Source organism: Microtus pennsylvanicus, chromosome 1 (assembly GCF_037038515.1).
Source record: "Microtus pennsylvanicus isolate mMicPen1 chromosome 1, mMicPen1.hap1, whole genome shotgun sequence".
NCBI lineage: Eukaryota > Metazoa > Chordata > Mammalia > Rodentia > Cricetidae > Microtus > Microtus pennsylvanicus.
In genome coordinates, this window is record NC_134579.1 from 86,439,760 (window position 1) to 86,458,304 (window position 18,545).

General features: G+C 42.6%; 1 protein-coding gene across 4 annotated transcripts in view; it reads right to left on the bottom strand.

Moving 5' to 3' along the window:
• Uspl1 (ubiquitin specific peptidase like 1) overlaps window positions 1-15,822 on the bottom strand; it is a 30,188-nt gene extending 14,366 nt beyond the window's left edge. Inside the window, exons 1-6 of one of the 4 annotated variants that reach the window (XM_075971751.1) lie at window positions 15,456-15,699; window positions 12,570-12,736; window positions 11,957-12,085; window positions 7,095-7,719; window positions 3,530-3,643; window positions 609-738 (exon numbers count right to left, since the gene is read on the bottom strand). In XM_075971751.1, coding sequence (XP_075827866.1) covers window positions 609-738; window positions 3,530-3,643; window positions 7,095-7,719; window positions 11,957-12,085; window positions 12,570-12,665 — 1,094 coding nt within the window. In that variant the 5' untranslated portion in view covers window positions 12,666-12,736; window positions 15,456-15,699. Of the gene's footprint in view, window positions 1-608; window positions 739-3,529; window positions 3,644-7,094; window positions 7,720-11,956; window positions 12,086-12,569; window positions 12,737-14,213; window positions 14,290-15,455 lie in introns of those variants that run through there. The other 3 variants (XM_075971764.1, XM_075971758.1, XM_075971742.1) reach the window with 3 other exon arrangements.
• Between the last annotated feature and the right edge of the window lie 2,723 nt (window positions 15,823-18,545).

The window sequence follows — 18,545 nt, forward strand, 5'->3', positions numbered from 1 at the left end:
CAGTAGCACGCCACCTATAGTCTCTTGTGTTGCAAACCGTTCCTTTAGCTTTAGTGGAGAGAGAGTTTAAGATGTGGAAGCCAGCTGTGATCTGTGCCTCCATTTTCAGAACTCAGAAGGCTCAGGTAAGAAAGTGGCAAATGTGGGCCGGAGAAATGGCTCAGAGGACAAGGTTCAATTCCCAGCAACTACACAGTGGCTCACAACCATCCACAATGAGATCTAGTTCCCTCTTCTGGCATGTAGGCATATATGCTGGCAGAATATTGTAACACACTAAATAAATCTTTTTAAAAAAGAGGAAGAAAATGGCAAGTCTGAGATCAGCCTGAGCTACTTAGCAAGAACCTATCTTAGAAAAATAAAAAAATGTGTTGGGGTCTAGGACATGACGACACATGCTTCTGCCTCTACCATTCTGGATTCCAGGGCAGAAAACCTCGGGACTGTCACCTTGTCTTGGGGTGGGGGTGGAGGTGGGGGGTGAAAGTGTATTGAGGGTGGAAGTGCCAAGACAGAGTATACTATAGGTACAAAATTTGTTGTTTAAATTATGCTGTTATGAACCATTTCAGCAGAAAGGATCCATTTATAAACCCAAAACTGACCTGTTTTGATACTGGTGCCCACAATGGGAACATTTAAAATTCCAAGAAAAAGAGTATGTAAAGAGCTTTTCAACATGGGGTTCTAGTTTCAGCAGTGCGGGAAGCGCAAACACGGGACTTTCCATCTCACCTGCAAAAGAGACAAGAGAAAAGGAAAGATTAGAAGCCGGAATTGGCAAGTGGAAAAGAAAACCCAATCACCAGTCAACTCCCAAAAGTATACAGCGCCTATGTGTGAACACAGCTGGGCAGTCAGTCGGTCAAGGTGGAACTGGAGGAAGGTTGAGCACCTCGCCAAACACAACCAGCATGAACTCAGCTACCATGCTAGTCTCTTCATTTTTAAATGTCATGAAAACATAGGACGAACATACGGGACCCATTCTGCCTTCCTTCTCAAAGGAGAAAGCCCGCAGAACTATAACCTGTCCATTAAAATAAAAACTATGGAAATGGTTTGCTACAAATAGTGATAGTTAGTGAAAACATTAGAGAATCGCATCAGAATTGGTCATAACTATTAAATTACCACTTCATTTCTATTCGGACCCACCATCTCTACAGTGGAAGAGGTTTAATATACAAGGATCAAGGATCAATTCTGAATCTCCCCACTTATCTTAACCTTTAATCCAATTCTTGAATAATTAAACTCCTGCCACTTTAAGACTAGAGATGGTAGGGATTCTGCTGTCCTTAAACGAAAATGGAACCATACGTGCCAGCTTTGAAATCAAAAAGGCCATTTAACAACTGATCCCATTCTTACAGTCCCACTCCAGCTGGTTTCTTGCCTTCTCATCCTCAGGGCTTACAAGGCCCAGGAGATGAACTGCAGATGCTTCCAGCCTCCTCCCTAGAACAAGCCTGTTCTCAGGGTCCTGTTCTTCCCTAGCCTGGAACTACAGGTGCCCAAAACATAGCCAGCAACTGTTGTGATGGAAGGACCAGAAGTATTACCATGAACAGGTTGCATTACCCAAGCATGTGCTGCAAACATCTGCAATTACAAATGCTATTTTAATAGTTGTTTTGTGATATAATCTCATTTTTTTTTTTTGAGACAGGGTCTCAGTATGCAGTAGTGGATATCCTGAAACTCACTATGTAAATGAGGATGGCCTTGAAGTCACAGAGATCTGCCTGCCTCTGCTTCCCAAATGCTGGAATTAAAAGTGTGTGCCACCATATCCAGCCATAGTTATTTTTATATAAAAATACAAATCAAAATAATGTATTTCTTATAAAGAAAAATAGAAATCAGCCTCCTAGAAAGGACAACTGTATGAGCTGTGGATATTTAGTAAATTTCAACTCTGCTGTAACTAAACATTAACTAAGAAGGCAAACAATTTATAATTCACAACAGCATTGAATCTTCACATCTAGCCTGGCAGTGGTGGCGCATGCCTTTAATCTCAGCACACAGGGAGGCAGAGGCAGGCGGATCTCTGTGAGTTCCAGGACAGCCAGAAATACAGAGAAACCCTGTCTCTAAAAACAAACAACAACAAAAACCTTCACATTTAACATATGTTCTGACATATATTAAATATATGTTTTATTTTAATTTTGAGGCAAGATCTCACTGTGTCGTTCTGGCTGTCCTGAACTCATTATGTGGACCAGGCTGGCCTCGAACTCACAGAGATCCACTTGCCTCTGCCTCCCACGTGACACTACTCGTGGCTTCTAATACATATTAAAAATGTGGAGAAATATTTGAGGTCAGTCTCTGTCATCTAAGTGTGTGTACACAGGCACACATGCACACAGAGCTAATACAAATATGGAAGAGTAATAAAAGAAGTTTCTCTCAAAAAACCAACAGGTAGTGTGTGGTAGTGCACACTTTCAAGTCCAGCCACTTCAGAGGCCTAGGCAAAAAGACTCAGGAGTTCGGCGAGCCTGGGCAATTAATTAGTAAGACAATAAAAACAAAACTGAGACTAAAAACACTAGCTTTCCTTTTCAGAACATTACAAAGCCTGGAAAGACCTGGACAGAGACTTTAGCTCTGGCCTCACTCTGCTCCCAGAGTCACAAAGGACAGAGCAAGTCCACCCCGCGCTCCTCTACAGTGAGAAAGAGATCCAGGACAGCAGAATGGAGGCATCTTAAGAGGCACTCTACTCTCCCTTTCTGCAGTCGGAACACAGAAACCACGGTCAGGAATCTTGTGCTGGGGGAAGGAAAGCCTGAGGCTCTGGTGCCTGTCTCTCCTGAAGAGATTCACACCCTGACAACTTGCTAGCCCACCCTGCAGGAGAAACTCAGGCCCACACAAAGACGGAGCAATCATGGGCAGCAGCACATCCTGCAGAAGACTGCTTAGTCACGCACCTCACCTCATGCCCTCAAATAAAACCCAAAATTCACCTTGGGACCCTGACGGTCACTGGCCCACTTGTTCCTCTTCTACATGTAGGCAATATTAAACAAACCTCTTTTCTTGGCTTTTCATTATTTCCTGTAAAAATGGCCTACTGAGCACTAGTGGCTGAGCCAGTTAGAGCTCCCAGGACCCTAAAATTCTAGTTACATGTGCATGTTATACTAACGTATTCATGACCAAAACGGTACCACAATTTAATCTTGGGTTGTGCAGGTGGAGATTTGGTTTAAAAGCTTAGAAGAGCCAACTATATACCAACTCTTTAGCACACTTGACAGGGGTCTGGATTAGGTTGCCAGAGGAAAGTAACCAGGAGTGTTAGCCCTAAGTGTTCACCTGGCTTTGCGAACTCAAAGAGGTGAACAGCCTGCAGATATTCAAAGAACAGGAGTGGACAACAGCGACGTAAGCCGGGGTAGGTTCCTAAGTAAACCACCACTACCCAGACTCGCCCAAAAGAATCCTATACCAAGTACTAAAATAATGCATTTCCTTATGCCGTACTTATTTCTATATAATTACTTACCTAATGTACATCTAAGCTTAGGCTGAAGTTTAATGAAAATTTCATCTCTAATTTCATTCAGACAGCTCTCTATCTCTGCAAGTATTTCTGATGTCAGTTTTTTACAATCTTCACCTTAAAAAAGAAAGTCAGAACGTTATCGTCTCATTAATGCATCTTTCCAGAAGAAAAGAAGAACAGAGATAGTAATAAGAATGAAAGTTTATCAGTCCATTCTGCAGAGACAAAAAGCAAAACACTTTTATTTTATTTTATTTTTTTCAAGATAGGGTTTCTCTGTGTAATCTTGGCTGATCTGGAACTCATTTTGAAGAGCAGGCTAACTTCAAACTCAGAGACCACCTGCCTCTGCCTCCTGAGGGGTGGGCTAAAGGCATGCTCCCTCACTGCCCAGCAAAAACATTTCTTATTATGCCTCCCCTGCGATATGCCATAGATTCCATTGACACCTGTCATCAGGTGCCATTTGCCCTTACTACCTGCATGAAATCTCAAGGAAAGTCTTTCTCACAAACAACAGATGCAGTAATATGCACGTCAGAACGACGAGTGCTTGACGCTCCAATCTGACTTGGAAATCATTCCTACAGCTTCATCACACTCGGAAAAGCTTACATTCTCAATGAAATGAGCATTAGGCAAGACTTGTGCTATCTGTTCCTGGAAAGCAAAAGGAAGAAAGGAAAATACACAATACAGAACAATGAAGCCCACACATAGTTAACAAGATTAAGAAAACTAATTATTCTGTATGTGGCTAATATGAACTAAAAGCAAAAAATTCCAGTATCAAATTTTGCTCTTCTCAAATCATCAGTGAACCGTCACCTACTCAGCACCAAGGTTCTTGTAACTATTAAAAACAGGCGATGCCTGTGAAGAGCTGTAAACCCAAATGACTGATGCATGAAGTCTCCAAATCAAATTAAAACAAAGTCTTACTTAATAATCATAACTTCTAAATATTTATGCCCAAAATTGGTTAAGGAATCTGAGATGATTTTTTCCATGTAATAAAAGGAGCAGCATATTCTTTTTAATTTTTCTTGAAGATTTATTTTATCTGTATGCATGTGTTCCTGATTGTATATATGTCTACAGCATGTGGGCATGTAACTGTGGAGACCAGAAGAGAGTGTTTGATCCCCTGGAACTAGAATTACAGGCTGAAGAGTGCTGGGAACTGAACCCTGCAAGAGCAGCCAGCGCTCTTAACTGCTGTGTGTCTACAGCCCTGAGAAGCTATTTTAATAATTCTTTTGGGAAGCCACTCAACAAAAACTTTAATCAGCACATTCAATAACCTTCTAGGATACTAATCTGCAAAGTATTCAAGAGTTCATGGCTAGGGTCATGATGTGAACTCCTAATAGCAAACGCAACGGGAAAGCAATGCACAGCACCCACCGATGACCTAGCAATCCCCATCACACCTTTTAGGATTTTAACACAGAAACACCTACAGTGCTCAGGAAAAAAACCTTGCAACACCAGCAAGTCTGTCAAAGAATAAAAACAAACGAACAACCTATGTGCAAGCAAAATCAGATAAACACACACAAAGAGACTTCAGAAAAATTTCCAAATATGAGACTTCAAGAGCCAAAATCTCAGTGTGGGTGCAGGGAGAGGCCAGGTGATCACAACAACCAAAACAGGATCAGAGATATGTAATGCTGGTGTGCGAGAAAGGTGACACCAGAAAAGGTGTCTGAAAATGAGGAGAAAATGGACTTGACCTCATGCCATACACAATTAATCATTTCAATATCAGGGCCAGCAAGCTGTCTTAGCAGGTGAAGGCACTCATTGCAAGGCTGACACCTGAGCTCAATTCCAGGACCCACATGATGAAAGGAGAGACTGACCCCTGAGAGTTGATTTCTGGCACACACGCACCCCACCAAATGTAATTTTTTTTGTTACCGTTGTCTTTTTTTTGAGACAGAGTTTCTTACACCACACCAAATTTAATTTTTTGTCATTATTTTTTGAAACAGGGCTTGTCTGTGTAGCCCATGCTGTCCTCAAACTCAGAGATCTACCTGCCTCTGCCTCCAGAGTGCTGGGATTAAAAAACTGTACCACCACCACCTGGTATAAAGTACTTTTTAAGTAAAATACAAGTTGTAAACTAGAAGAGGAATCAGCAACATATATCTGACATAACATAGCAACAAAGATATAAAAAAATGCATCCAAATAAGAATATGACAATCAACAGAACGGATATTTCACAGAAAGTTGGAGGGAATGAAAAAACATTTACGTTAATAAATACACAAAGAGGCAACATAGCAATATTTTCTAATTCTGAGAGAGTCAAAGCCAGTCTGAAGACCATTTTAAGCACTAATAGCAAACTCTGAGTGTGAAAACATTGCAGAGAATACGTGGATTGGGAAGGGATTGCGGGAGGAGTGACACTGCCCACTGGCAGCTGAGTAAACACACAACTGGACTTCATACCAGGAGGTCCCACTATCCCATTCCCAAGCAACCAGACTGAAACACTTGGGAGAGAAAAACGGCATCTGCACTAATCAAGCAGACTCCTTATCAGTATTGTCTACACTATAATCAGTATTTGCATAGCATTCACATTGCATTAGGAATAAGTCTTCTAGAGATGATTTTAAATACATGGGATGGGCTTAGGATAGAGTTCTATCTTAGCATGTGCAAGGTGAGACTGACTCAGCATCACAAAGTAAAACAATTTTGAACATGATTTCAGCATGGGCAACAGGCCTAAGCAGATCAACACTAAGTTCATTAAAATTTAAAGTATATGGAACAATATGCAATTGCGTTATATAAGCATCATGCCATTTCTGACAGAGGACCCTGGTAGCTGCAAGATGTCCTAGAGCTAAGCTTCCATAGACACCAAAGGATGACTGTATTGATGTGTTTCTACTATTCATTCATTCGTGCCTGGAGGGTGTGTTGGATGCTTTTGTCAGGAATCTGTCTTCTCCTTTCAATGTACGGCTTCTGGGAATTTATACCAGATCATCAAGCTTAGTGGCAAGCACTTTTACCCACTGAGCCATCTTATGGGCCTGAGAATGTTTTAATGCTTTTTGGGCTGAAAGTTAAGAAGGAATTAAAATAGGGTGCAATGATGCATGCTTATAATTGAGCATGCCGGAGGCTAAGGCAGGAGAAATGCAAGTTCCAGGCAATGTAGAAAAACACTGCCTCAAAATCCAAACAAACACACAACCTGTGCAAATGTCTGTGTGTGTATATATGTACACACACAGACACCAAAATCCAATAGTGTCATCAAGGGCAGAGTGCTGGGAATTACAGGTGCTTCCCATTTACTAGGCCACTCTGGTTGTTCCACCTTACAAACTTCAGATCTGACTGAATAGCACTGCCCCTTTCTTCCTCAGTGGCAGCTCTGGGGTCGAAGTCACGTGCTGACGCTATCCCCAGGGTCCCTGCCTAGGTCTCTACAGAGAACAATGACTGCCCATGGCTCTTTTCCCACATGCTGTGAGACAAAACTCGACATTGACATCTTCCAACTTAAGAAGAATACATTAGCACAAACCTGTGACACCATGCAAGTGATGTGTGTACCCAAGTTTATCTGCTTGGTCGTATTTTCCAAACAGTCTCCCAAATACACACTCCTCTCTGGAGCACACCTCCGCCACAGTGTTCCTCAGCGCCTCCAGGTGCACCAGGGCCGAAAGGATACAGTCTAGCCAGCAGAGCGCCTGAGAGTTTTTCCACTGGACACAGAGAGTCTGGCAAAGTGATAAACATCTGCTCTCAGATGGCATTTCCAGCTCAAAGCCTTCACTTTGGAGGAGCATTCCAGAGGCACTAACTGTGGCAGGATCTTCTGTAGGAACCACGTCCATGTTAGCAGCTTCCAAAGTCTCATTCTGCTCCAAGGAAGCAACAGTCCTGGCAGGATTCTGGTAACCAGTGTTTTCTGGTGAGTTTGATGTGGTGTCACCACACACCTTTCCATTGTATTTACCATTCAAACTCTGTTCACCACCAGTGACAACGTGACTTCTAGTCTTCTTAGAATGCACTGGAAGAGGTGAATTCTTACAGGTGGTTTCCAATCTCTTTCTTTTTTGAGGCTTATTTTGAGTGTGACAGTCTTCCAAATCAGGAGAAATTAAATTAGTAAGTGACTCAGAGCCCAAAGGATAAATGCACTAGAAAGAAAACATAAAATTGTTTTTTGTTTTTTTTTTAAAAAAGGGGGCAAACAAACCTCAATGATAATCCAAATCAGGTAAGTTTTACCTTAGATTCCTGTCATGAAAAACACAATTTTACCATTCATGTGTTGTGAGAGTATCTCTAAGAACCCAAATTTCAGAGAACTAGAGGTAATCAAAGTCTGCCCTCCCCAAAGAAAATTTCCCCAGTTAATTTGCATCATCAGATCATGAAACCTGGCATAATGACACATGCCTTTAATCCCAGCACTTGGAAAGTAGAGTATGTGGGTTTCTTTGAATGAGGCCAGCCTGGTCTATATGGTGAGTTCCAGAATAGCTAGGACCACATAGAGAAATCCTGTCGGGGGCTAAGGGGAGGGGGGAGTTACAGTAGATTAAGCTAAAAGAAAACATTACTTTGGCTTTAAGTAAAAATACATAAATAAATGCCAAGTAAATAAAAATGTCAGCAACCTAAAGAAAGACTATGTGTGCTACTTTGGAGAGAGAGAAGTAACCTATGTCATTAAAAACTGGGAAAGTTTGGGGTTTTTTGTTTTTTCAATACAGGGTTACTCTCTCCAGTCATGGATGTCCTGGAATTTGCTGCGTAGAGCAGGCTGGCCTTGAACTCAAGAGATCCACCTGCCTCTGTCTCACAAGCACTGGGATTAAAGGCGTGCGCCACCATGCCTGACGGCTAAAGTATTTTTTACATAAAAATTTTGCCAAGTACTTTCTATGTATCTTCTATGTTCTGAGGTCCATTTTTATTATTCTTACTTATGTGTGTCTACGTCTGAGTGAATGTGGTATATGTGGATGCCCAGAGGGCAGAAGAGGGTTTTGGATCCCTAGGAGGTGGAAGTCACAGGCAACAAAGAACTACCTAAGGTGGGTTCTGAGACTGAACTCAAGTACTCTGCAAGAGCAGTACTTACTCTTAACCTCTGAGCCATCGCTCCAGTCCCTGTATCCTACATTTGAAACAAGTCTAAGGGCTTGCAAATATCTCATTTAAAACATGCCAGGTATGGGAGCACACACCTTTAATCCCAGCATCCAGGAGGCAGAGGCAAGGGGATCTCTGAATTTGAGTTTGGGGTCAGCCTGGTTGACAAACCTAGCTTCAGGACAACCAGGGCTGTTACACAGAGAAGGCCTGTCTTAAAAGGACATAAACAAACAAATAATAAAAATAAACTATGCCTTCAACACTGGTATGGCACACTGGTGTCCTCCAGGGAACCGAAGAGTCACTCCTTCCTCAGATGTTTACAGCTTTGGAGGGACAGCAGGATGCAAGGGGCACAGGAAGCCTGCTAACTTCTGTCTCATCATGCTGGAGCCTCAGGAAGAACTAAGATTCCAGCCAGGCAGTGGTGGCGCACGCCTTTAATCCCAGCACTTGGGAGGCAGAGGCAGGCGGATCTCTGTGAGTTCGAGACCAGCCTGGTCTACAAGAGCTAGTTCCAGGACAGGCTCCAAAACCACAGAGAAACCCTGTTTCAAAAAACCAAAAATCAAACAAACAAAAAAAAAGAACTAAGATTCCCAACTGACTGCCTACCCGGGGCGCAACAGCAGCAAGCACTATGGCTAACACTTGGCTGTTCCAGCAGACACTACTATATCCATCAGAAGCTTTGCCTGGTCAACCCACAGAATAACAATACTAAATCATGTCATTACCCAGGAAGCTAGGACATTCTCAGGTAATTTACCTCATAGCTACAAGTATGAGGCACACACTAAATTTCCTTTCCTTTCACACACAAACTCCATATGAGCACTTGCATTTTTCAGCATGCAGACCAGCTCTGTACTGTTAGCTGTACAGTGAAGTCAGTACTAACCTGACTCTAAACCTTATGCCCCCAGAGTTTCTAAATCCTGCCTTTGCCTGAGAACAACACTTAAAAGTAAGCAGTGAGCCAGGAGTGGCAACATAAGCCTGTAATCCTAGCACTTCAGGGGCTCAAGTGGAAAGACTGTAAATTCTAAATCAGTTTGGACTATACTGCTTGCCTCAAAAAACAAATCTATCTCAAAATACAAAGAAACCAGGTAAGCAAATCACTAAGCCTGAAAACTTAGACTACTCCTGGGTCAGTGGATGAGCTCAAAGTGCCAACAATCTGCCCATGTGGTCTTTCTGGGGCATCCTGAAGCTACCTACAGGCACGACCATAAGTCACCCACTGGGAAGTCAAAAGGGTTCATTATGAATGACAAGACAGTGCTATCACAGAGAAACCAGAGCTGTTAACTCTGGCAGAAACTGGAGACAGAGACAACTAGAGCCCCACCCATTACCTGGCCTGTCAATCCAGAGGCAGGCGATCTCAGAGACAGGAGACTATACCACCCTTGCACTAGTTCTTCCAGATGCCTCACCCACCATCCTTACTATGGACAGTTAGACTATTCCTTTCTGTTCCCCAATCACTCTTCTGATCTATCACTCTGCCTGCCTCGCACTCAAGTACAGTTCCCGTGCTCTCAATGTAGAAGCACAAACACGACTGGCAGTTTCAGGCCTCCCAGTCTTAGCTGTGCCTACTTCTCCCCATGACCACAAGACTATCCTCCTCTTCCCCTTAGGTCTTTGCTTGAATTTCACTTTCTTTCTCTCTCTTTTTTTTTGGGGGGGGTGGTCGATTTAGTCTACTATTTTAGATTTGTCTACTATTCTCCTAACTCAGTTGGTCATCAGACCTCAAATGACAAAATTACAGAATTCTGGGCAAACTCTACTAAGCCACTTTCTGCAAGTGAGACCAGAAATCTGCTTGGTTTATCTGGGACAGACAGAGCTGGAATTAGAAGCCCGCAATCACAACTCTGCAGATCTATGAAACGTCCTGTTTCTAAAACATGTGAATCTGCTTGTTAGTTTAAAAAAGATAGAGTATCTATTTTGATAATTAAGCATGCATAAACTGTTCCTGAACAAGACCCTCAATCCCAAGTACCACAAACCAAAAGCCAACATCACACAAAGCTATCCTACAATTATGGGCCTCACCTTGGAAAAGGTGGTGTGGCACACAACACTGTCTTCAGTGTCCTCTAAAGTCACTGCCTAATGGCTCTGCTGTCCTAGGGCAGTCCCTACAGGGACCTGGAGACCCAACAGTAAGCATGTAAAATGATGGCCTTGTCCTCTTTATGTGGTTTCATTGATGTCTAAATATCATATATAAACTTAAAATAAATATTTTGTGGGATTAACATTGGTTAATTTTTTTCTTTTTAGATTCTGTTTTTATCTGAGTGTTTTTGCCTGCACATATGTCCATGTACCCAGGAACTGGAATTATAGGTATCTTGAGCCACCACATGAGTGCTGGACACAGAACCCGGGTCCTCTGCAATATTATTAAATGCTGAGCCGCCTCTCCCTATTTTTTATTTGACAATATTTTGGAAATAAGATGATAGCTTTATATAGGCAAGAAATAGGATGTGTAAAGTTCTGTATATGAGGAAAAAATATAAATGGATCTGAGAGTGTTATCTTTGATAGGGGGAGGGCTGTGTAGATGATTTTCTAAAATGCCAAATTAGTTTGTGGATCTCTTTAACACCACAAACTTTTGTTTGTTTGTTTTTGTTTTTTTGAGACAGGGTTTCCCTGGGAAACAGTTCTGGCTGTCCTGGAACTCACTCTATAGACCAGGTTGGCTTTCAACTCACAGAGAACCTTCTGCCTCTGCCTCCCAATTGCTGGGATTAAAGGCGTGCACCACCACTGCTTGGCTATACACTGTTTTGATATAACCAATTACCAAAATATCCTTCCAGGTAAATGGAGATTAATAAATACTATATGCCCAGGTATAGTGGTGCACACCTTTAATCCCAGTGCTAGGAGGCAGAGGAAGGTGGATTACTATAAGCCTGGCCCACATAATAAGTTCCAAGATAGCCAAAGCTACACAAGTGAGACCCTGTGAAGGTTGGGGGCTGGGGGTGGAAGGAAGAAATAACTACATGCTAAAAACTTGTAAGGATCCCTACAAAGTTAATAGCAAGTAACAATAACTTAGGCGTTCAGTTGGAAAACAGTAAATGATTTAAAATTATTTGTCAGAGATATTTAGAAATTGACATTACCTATGCATTCCAAGTCTATACTCTGAAAAAGACAAAATTAGTAAAAATTTAAACAATGAAGAAAAGTAAAATGCTTAAAGCTATATACTATGTAACATTAGTACTTTACCTGAAGCTCCTCACACAAAAACACAGACTCTTGGAAGTTAATTTGGTAAGTTTTCAAGGTGTTTAGCTTTCCTTTTGCTCTACAAGCAGGGCAATAGCCATCTGTTGTAACTTTAGCTGAACCATAATTCTAAAAGAGAAATAAAACAAATTAAAAGAGACATTCCTAAATTATATTAATTTAGAAAAGAGTTAACCACTAGCAGGATTCTGGCAAGACTAAACACAGCAAACCTTGTACAGTCTTAAACAGTATTTCCAAGTAAGATCTTTATAACTTTAAATATTAAATTTTGAGTGAAAATACCATCGTTTAGTTTACAAGAAAAAAGTAACATCAACTGCCAAGGAAAATACATAATGTACGTATTTTCAAAGAATAGAAAACAATTAAGATCTAGGCATCATTTCTACATTCACACATCAATAACTGAGAGGTAAACAAATTATAATAATCTTTCGCCATTGCTGTAAGATTTCCGTGGAAGACAGAATTTTTTAGGACTTCATAAAATGAAATTTAAAAATTTTAAGTTTAATTTATAATTTAAATTTCAAATACAAGAGGGGAAAAAAACCAATTTTTCACTGAGGCCAAAAATAAGTTCACTAACTTTTCCCAAGTACCCCAGCGTGGGGAGTGAAGATATCCCTATATCAGTCCCCGGTCCAACCCGTGGCAAACCATTTCCAATCTTCAGAGAATCCATCAATCCGAGTCATTGGCTAATTTATGTCACTTGGAACATGCCAATAGCACTAATGATTTTTTCAATGAATCCTGCAAAAAAAAGTCAACAATTAAATAAAAATCCTATTTACTCTAAAAAGAGAGCTTTGCTATTTATGAGAGATATTATGAATATTTGTAAGCTACAAATCCTTGGATAAACATTATAAAACTATGGTCCTGAAAATACCTAAATGCATTTAGATATTTGCAAATGGCTGAGGAGAGTGATCACAGAATGCATTTTTCTAACACACAGAAAATTAAAACTTTTCATAGAGATGGCTACTGGTTAAAACAAGTGAGTCAAGTGTAAGGCCCTAAGCTGTTCAGTGTGTGTGCAGTTTGAAGCAACCCTGTCAGCATTATAAAGAACCTGAATCTTTCAGGCCGATTGTTCTACCACAGAAAGAAAATAACAGAATGAACAACACATTTTATACCTTCCTACAGTTTTCAACCACTAATTCTTCACTAGTTGGGAATACTTTGTTTGAAGACAGGGTCTCACTAAATAGCCCTTCCTGGCCTGGAACTTGCTCCTTATGTGGACCAGGCAGACCTTGAACTCTGTTTGCAGAGCTGGGATTAAAAGCCTGCACCTAAACCAGCAGAACACTGCATTTAAAAAGTTAGCAACAAAATAGTATGCTCTTTGTAAACGATCTGTATCAGAACAAAAACATAAGTACATCTATAGTACAAATTACATGGGATAAGCAGGTATTGAGTATATACAGAGCTGACCCCATTCAGAAGATTTAGGAGACAAAAATTCTTAGACACAGCTCAATAGAAGGGGAGAAAAGTGCCTAAAAACACTTTAAGTATGTACTTAAAATACAACAAAACCATATCAAAAAGTCCTTTTAGGCCTCAGAGATAAGCTAGTACTTAGCCAGGGAGTTGTTAAGCATAAATCCTGCAGAAACCTAAGGTGGCCAACCTGATCTACAGAGCAAGTTCCAGGATAGTCACAGAGTTACAAAGAGAAACCTTGTCTCAGAAACAAAACAAAAACATATACATACATGGAGTGTGCCCACACCTGTAACCACAGCACTTGGGAGGAGAAAGTATGTAAAATCTAAAGCCAGCCTCAGCTATAAATGAATTCAGTCTTCCTGGACTACATGAGAACCTGACAAAAGAAAAGAAAGGAGGGAAAGGAAGAGGAAGGAAATGAGGAAGAAAAGGAAAGGAAAGAAAAGGAAGGAAGGAAGGGTCGGAAAGTAAATGAAGCCGTACTGTAACACCTAAGTTACAGTTACCATCCGAGTTACTTCCCGATGATGGAAATGGTGCACCTTCTGTCAGTCTGCATTCACTATCAAAGAGAAACCTGCAGGCTCTTGAGTAAGTCATCGATGAAACTTTTATCTACCTGAGGATCTAGGAAACTGTCTGGAATGATTCTTTCTCAATGGGGAAGTAAAAATGAGAATCCTCCAATCTGCTCTCCTGATCCTAGTATCACCCACTATTTCAACAGGAGGACAAGGCATATCCAAGCATGGTTGGTACACACCTTTAAGCCTTTAATTCCAGAGCATGGATCTCGGTGATCCCACCCAGGCTAGGCAGTCTACATAGTGAGACCTTGTCTAAAATGAAAAAGGATGTAAGAAAGGAAGAAAAGGATGGAAGGAAGAGGAAAGGAAGGGAGAAGGAAGGGGGAAAGGAGGAAGACCGACTCAGCAAGAAAGTGGTAGAAAACACCAAACAATATTAAGACACTACTCTCCCCCAAAGAACATGCATGTTTAAAATACCAAAAGTAGACTCTTCAGGTCTTTCATTCTGTCTTATATACAAAATCCTGGGGTGGTTCTTAAATTTCAATTTATCCCATAACAACTAGCTTCATTATCTTTTCTCCAAAAGTAACCTGCTCCTCCGTGTATGGCGCCTAAAATTTGCCATCTTTGAGCTTGCAAACACACTAGAAAAGTCTGACTTTTTTACTCTCATCTTTCTCACGCATGCCCCGTATACGCCATCTGTTGTGGTCAGCACTTTGGAAATATTTTGAACCCATTCTCTCTTTCCATTCCTATCACTGTCAAAATGACAGCTCGGCTTCCAATCACCTACTTAATCCACCCAAACAGCTCCGAACAACCGAAAGGTTATGACACGAGCTTGTTACAAGGGGGAGACCAACCAAGTTCTCCAGTCCTCATCCCCAGCACTTTCCTCTCACACCCCGCCCCCGTCAATGTCGAGAAACACTGCAGAGACCCTAAAGGGAGTTATCAGCGTAGAATGAATCCAGTTAGCAAACAATCACGAGAGGGACGCGATTAATTAAATTTAATTCACTACATGTGCCGTGTGGAAACTTCTAAGAGCTTTGTACCCGTCGGAGATTTACCTCCTAGCTAGGCATATGAGGGGTCAAAGGCAAGGCCAACAGACTTAAATCCGAAGCAAGGGGTAGACTTTCGGAGCCCAGTTCTGCTCTTCCCGAATTTGAGACGGACAGGGCCACGCGAGATGAGTTTCAAAAGCCACCAGGGAAGCCCAAGAGGCACGGCGTTCCGTTACCCTGCCCATTTTCCACACTCTACGTGGAGCGGATACAAACTCTGGTTTCTGTTCAGTGTTTACCTCTTTAAGCCCAAACGAACCCTGATCCCAGTCCGCACCTCCATTCTTCCCACCAGAACCTCTTTCCCAACCCATCCTTTCACCGTGTCAACGACCCACCAGGGGCACTGCAGCCGTCCCAATTTCTACTTCCCGAGGAAATTAACTCTCTTTCCCTTACCGGCCCGTTGCACACTCCTTCTTCGTATAGAATCGGTCCGAACTCCTGTTCCAGCTTAAGCTCCACACCATCAACCCGTAACGTTCAGCCCACGTTCCCTTCGGGTGGCTCCTCCCCCACCGCCGTCTCCGCTAGGAAAGCAACTTCCGCTCGGGAGTCCGCAGCCAAAGAGTCCCCCCCCACAACACCTTCCTGAAGAGTGCCCGGCTTGAAAGCCCTGGGGCACGGCGGGGGGGAAGGGGAAGACGAGAGCACTTCCGGCAAGGCTCCGCAGAGGCGTGGCTTGGCCTCCCGGCAGGCGCAGCCGCAATCGGAACTGCGGCGCCCGTAGGGGCGGGGCCCGCAGCTGCAAAGCCTGCGAAGAGATGAGGGGGAGGGGACGGTTCTGGAAGCTGCTGGAAAGCGCTTGAGCGACGGAGATGACGCCATCGGCCAGGGGGCGGGGCCTGATTAAAATTAGTGCGCGGAGGGATTACGCGGCTGAGGAAGCGGCCGCCGGCACGCAGGCCTAGTGACCTGCGTGTGGTCCTCCCCGGCCCGGCCATCATGGCGGCCGGCGTGAGCAGGGACCGTGGCTCTCCCAGTGCGTCCTCCCGGCCTGGGCGCCGCCGTACGTGTTCACAAAGGGTCACCACACACGGAGCTGTCCCTCCCTTCCCTAAACCCCTCCTTGGAGGCCAGGGGCTTTTCCTTTCTTCCCTCTCAGATCTGCTCACGGTAAGGGGAGTAGCGAGAGACAAGCCCAGGGACGTGGTGAGCCTCGACCCGCGCAGCTCGGCAGCCCTGCCTCCTCCGACTTCCGAGGAGGGCCGTTCTCGAGTGGCCAAGTTTTCCCGACTGCCTTCGTAGGGAGGTCATGTGGTGCTTAGGACCTCGTGCCTGACTGCGTTCTCGAGGACATCCTAGGCCGGGGAGTCCTCTGGGTCGAGTGTTTCGGTGGCCTGGGACGAACACTCGGGAGTCATGCCTGGCCTTGTGGACTGCGATGCTGTGGGGTTGCCTAGGCGGCCTTGAACGACTGCGAGCTGGCCGAGTGCTGATGGCTTTGGTCGCGTGCTGTGGGGAGGGAAACGAGTCCGCTGTAGGAAGAAATTAGCCAATAAAAGAATTTCACTTTGTGGTACTTAGGAATGCAGATCGCTGAGCGGCCCAACAGACTTTGTTAGGGCTAGTTTGTTTGTTTTTTTTTCCCCTCCCTCAAGACAAAAATAAAGTGGTTAGGTTTGGCTTTTTTGCGTTTCACTATATAATTAATGTACCGGTGTTCTAAGAACGAAGTAGCTAGATTTCTTTTTGTATGGATTATGAAATTTTGAGGAAATTATTTGTTAATGAAATAGTAGTCGAGATTAATAGGAATATTTCTTGTTTAATATGTTATTGCCATTTTTAGAGTGGGGTACACTCTCTATAAACACTTGCTGAATGTCAGCTTATAAATTGAACAATCTAATTGGTTCAGTTCAGCTTTTGAGATGTAAAGCAACATCCCCCTAGTGATTATAATCATAATTCAAATAAAAATTGGTGATTGCAGTCATTAATGTAAATTTTATTTAAATTTTTTTTGTTTAGGAAAAAGAATTAACAGTGACCAACCAAATGGAGGTGGGAAGTGGAGATTAAAAAGAAAATCCCCTTTATGCCAGAGGCTTGTAGACCCTAGCTGAGAAGATACCATGCTAGCTCTTCCCAGTGTATTTAGAGTGTCCATTTTTATGTAGACTGGCCCCAGAGGGAGTGTAGTTACATCTCCAGTAGGGTAAGGCCGGAAGTTTATCTACTTCCACTTAGAAACTCACATTTGCTAAAAGGAAGCTTTTGTGCCCTGCATATCATTTTGTGGGCTCTGGACTCTTCTATGTTGCATTTCTTAAACCTTTAGCCCCAACCTGGGATATAAACGCTACCTCAGAGCCAGGTATGGGGTGAATACCTCTGTAATCCCAGCACTCAGGAGATGAAGGCCGGACAATCTTGGATTGGAGGCCAGCTTGGACTATATTAACAAATGAGTCCATAATAGATTTGAGACCCTGTCTTAAAATCAAACCCAAAATCTTACCTGCTGTGATTGTTTATTCTGGTCTCATTAAAAAAATCACTGAGTTGGAGAAATGACTCCAGTAAATTACTTGACTTACCATAATGAGGTCATGAATTGGATCCCTAGCACTTATGTAAAAAGCTTGGCCAGGCTGGGAAGGGACAGACTGGCCATTCAGCTGAGCTGAATCTGTGAGCACCAGATTCAGTTAGAGTATCCTGTCTCAAAAAAATGAGGCATGTACAATTTCTGGGATGTGGAAAGCTTTTGTCAGGGTAGTCATATGTGGAGCCAGACATTACATTAGTTGTCCCAATGTGTTGTTTTATACTCTTAAAACTTTTAGGTAGACCATGATAGCTCATGTGTGCACACACCTGGTTCTCCTTTCCACAAATGAGCAGATAATAGTCACAGAGGAGGTTCTGGAGTATCTGCTGTTGAGCTCTGTCTCCTTTGCTGTGGACTTTATGCAAGTGGTTTAATTTTGGTGCCCTGAGTTTACACAGTGAGAAGTTTGGAGCAGATAAATAGCTTAAGGAAATTCCCTTACAGTTCTAAACATTACCCGCAGATACTTACTCTTGGGACTACCACCTACATTTTAAAATGTTTTCCACGAAGGACATCATCCATCTCCTATCACACTGCTGTTTTGCTGGTCAGAGTTCATTTTTTAAATTAGTACATAGCTCAGACGTCATACAGTGAAAGTCTTCATGCTACATCTGGCTGTCAGTCACCCAGTTCCCTGCCTAGGATCAGTAAAAGCTATGGGGGGCTGTAGTATGCACATGTAAATAAACAAGTAAGAACTATTAAAGTATGTTTAACCCCCATCCCTTATATATGCGTTGCATAACATGCCCCTGTTTACCTTACGTGTTTGTTTGTCTTAGAAGTAGTTTCCTATTGTGTCTGCCTCTTCTGTTTTGGGATATTTAGGTTTCTTTGAGATCCTGTTTTGGTTGCTTCTCTTGTTGCTGTAATAAAAAACCCTGATAATAGCAACTTAAGGAAGAAAGGGTTTATTTTGGCTCGCA